This window comes from Etheostoma cragini, chromosome 19 (assembly GCF_013103735.1).
Source record: "Etheostoma cragini isolate CJK2018 chromosome 19, CSU_Ecrag_1.0, whole genome shotgun sequence".
Taxonomy (NCBI): domain Eukaryota; kingdom Metazoa; phylum Chordata; class Actinopteri; order Perciformes; family Percidae; genus Etheostoma; species Etheostoma cragini.
In genome coordinates, this window is record NC_048425.1 from 17,414,001 (window position 1) to 17,416,482 (window position 2,482).

General features: G+C 48.2%; 1 protein-coding gene across 34 annotated transcripts in view; it reads left to right on the plus strand.

Moving 5' to 3' along the window:
- ank2b (ankyrin 2b, neuronal) overlaps nucleotides 1-2,191 on the plus strand; it is a 188,743-nt gene extending 186,552 nt beyond the window's left edge. For all 34 annotated transcript variants that reach the window (XM_034856387.1, XM_034856386.1, XM_034856382.1 and 31 more), the window contains one exon: nucleotides 1,660-2,191. In XM_034856387.1, the coding sequence (XP_034712278.1) occupies nucleotides 1,660-1,867 (208 nt within the window). In that variant the 3' untranslated portion in view covers nucleotides 1,868-2,191. The remainder of the gene's footprint in view (nucleotides 1-1,659) is intronic.
- Nucleotides 2,192-2,482: the final 291 nt, after the last annotated feature.

Sequence of the window (2,482 nt, forward strand, 5' to 3'; positions counted from 1 at the left end):
CCCCCCCCCCCCCCCCCCCCAAAAAAAAAGCTTTTGTCCCTTCCCATTGGTCAGCTGAATGCCTTAGTGCAGGCAGTGTTTTTCTTTTATCACTTTATTTGAGATATCATACCATGACTTTTTAACCCTTTTTTTGACATTATATTATGGCTTTTTTAGTAATTTTTTTCGACATACTATACTATGGCTTTTTAACACTTTTTTCAGATACTAAACCATAGTAGCTTTTTTATCCCTTTTGTTAACATACAATTGCTTATTTCATCGTATTATACTATGACCTCTTTGTTACATTTTTGACACACTACGTTATTGCTTTTTTTGACATAAATTGGCTATTTTTTGTCCCTTTTGTTGAAATACTATGTCTTTTTTATAACTTTTTTCAACATACTATACTATGACTTAAAAGAAAAAAAAACTTTACTCCAGTAGTACAAATAGGGGGGGGGGTTGAAATTACTCAGAACCATCCTCTTAATCTCACACACAAATAAGCACCACTCCAACTCTACCATACTTCTCCCTGGTACCCCCCCCCCCCCCCCCCCCCCCCCCCCCCCCCCCCCCCCAACCAGCCCACATGTGTCCATGTGAGCGTCCATCTGAAAGCGTGATTCATGCTTCTGCGTGACGACGCCGTGGCAAGATCCATACCCTCAAAATAAATCTTAAAGATGTCCTGGTTCCCCTTCTTCACAAACAACATGAAATCAAACCACGGTGGATGTCCCACCGTGGTCAGAAAGAACCGGGCAGACACTTTGTCCCTCTCACTAGGACTCTAGAAGATAATCACCGTTGATCTCTCACTCGCTCCACCACACACTCCCCACACACACACATTCAATTTTCAATTCAGTTCAATTTTATTTATATAGCGGTAAATCACAAAAACAGTTATCGAGAGAGAGAGAGAGAGAGAGAGAGAGAGAGAGAGAAATGGAGCAGAGGGTGTTGAGCAGGCACATGGAGGCAGCAGGTGTCTCCAACCAAAGATCCAGAGTCAGAAACACCTGCAGGCAGAGATAGGAGGAGAGAGGGGAGGGGGCAAGACTACGGGGGCGAGAGAGCACAAGACTCCAGCAAAGGGAAGAAGTTGAGTTAGTAACATGCATTAATGGGGTGAGGTTGCATACAGATGGAGAGGAGGAGGAAGAGCGAGGTGCTCAGTGCATCATGGGAAGTCCCCCAGCAGTCTAGGTCTATAGCGGCGTAACTAATGGATGGTTCAGGACTTACCTGAGCCAGCTCCAACTATAAGCTTTATCAAAGACGGTGTCTGCCTCCTGGACCCAGACTGGAACCTGGTTCCACAGGAGAGGAGCCTCTTAGCTGAACGCTCTGGTCCCTGGACCCAAACTGGAACCTGGTTCCACAGGAGAGGAGCCTCTTAGCTGAACGCTCTGGTCCCTGGACCCAAACTGGAACCTGGTTCCACAGGAGAGGAGCCTGATAGCTGAACGCTCTGGCTCACGTTCTACTTTTAGAGACTCTAGGAACCACAAGGAATGGCTGTACCCCTATTCTCTTGAGGCGTGGGCTATGACCAAAGTTCTGGGTTCCAAACAACCATAAACCCTGCTTCACCCCTACAGGGCATGAACGCCCCCCCCCCCCCGACGGCCCTTTGTCAATTCTCTGCCTCTGTCCCTGCAGAAGCCAGATGCGTGAGTCGCGGACCCAGAAGAGGACCGTGGTGAGGGACGGCCTGGGGAAGCACGTCCACCTGGAGCGCGTGGACTCGCAGGCCGACGCCCTGCAACCCGACGCCCTGCAGCAGCACCTGCACCGACTGCTCCAACGCTACTGTGAGGACGACCAGGAGGACCAGGAGGACCAGGAGGACCAGGAGAGCTTTGACTGAGCACACATCGTCCACTGAAGCCTTCCAGGGCCCCTTCTCGTTGTCCTCGCTGATCACCGGATTCCAGTTTTTCGTTGGAACAGTATTTTGTGCTTTTACACTCTTCCTTCCTTCCTATGTTTTTTCATTTGCTCTTTTTGTGACCAAAGACGGCAAACCTTTATTTCTTTTGTCGGTCCTTCTGGTTGCCGCGGTGCGATGACGATACCACGGCGGATCAGAGACGGCGTCTCGGACGTTTCGCCTCACGCACGGGCCTCTTCTCGAAGAACTCTTGTAAACATTTGTACATAGAGCTACTGAAAAATCAGCTTGGACTAGAGAGAAAAAATAAAAAATAAAATAAAATAAACTCAAAGCATTTAATACATTAGCCCACCTAAACGTGCTGTCCACGCACTGACTCAGCTGGAGAATGGCCACTGTACGGATGAGATTAATGTTACACGGAGAACACATTGGACTCTGTTTACACAGGCTGTGTGATCACACTTTTTGTCTTCCCATCATGCATCTGACCTGTTTTTTTGTGTCTGTCCTATTACATTCACATTGTATCTGTCACAGAGCTGCTTCCACCACTGCAGCCGGGCTCGTTTTAAAGGTTAAGGCTGG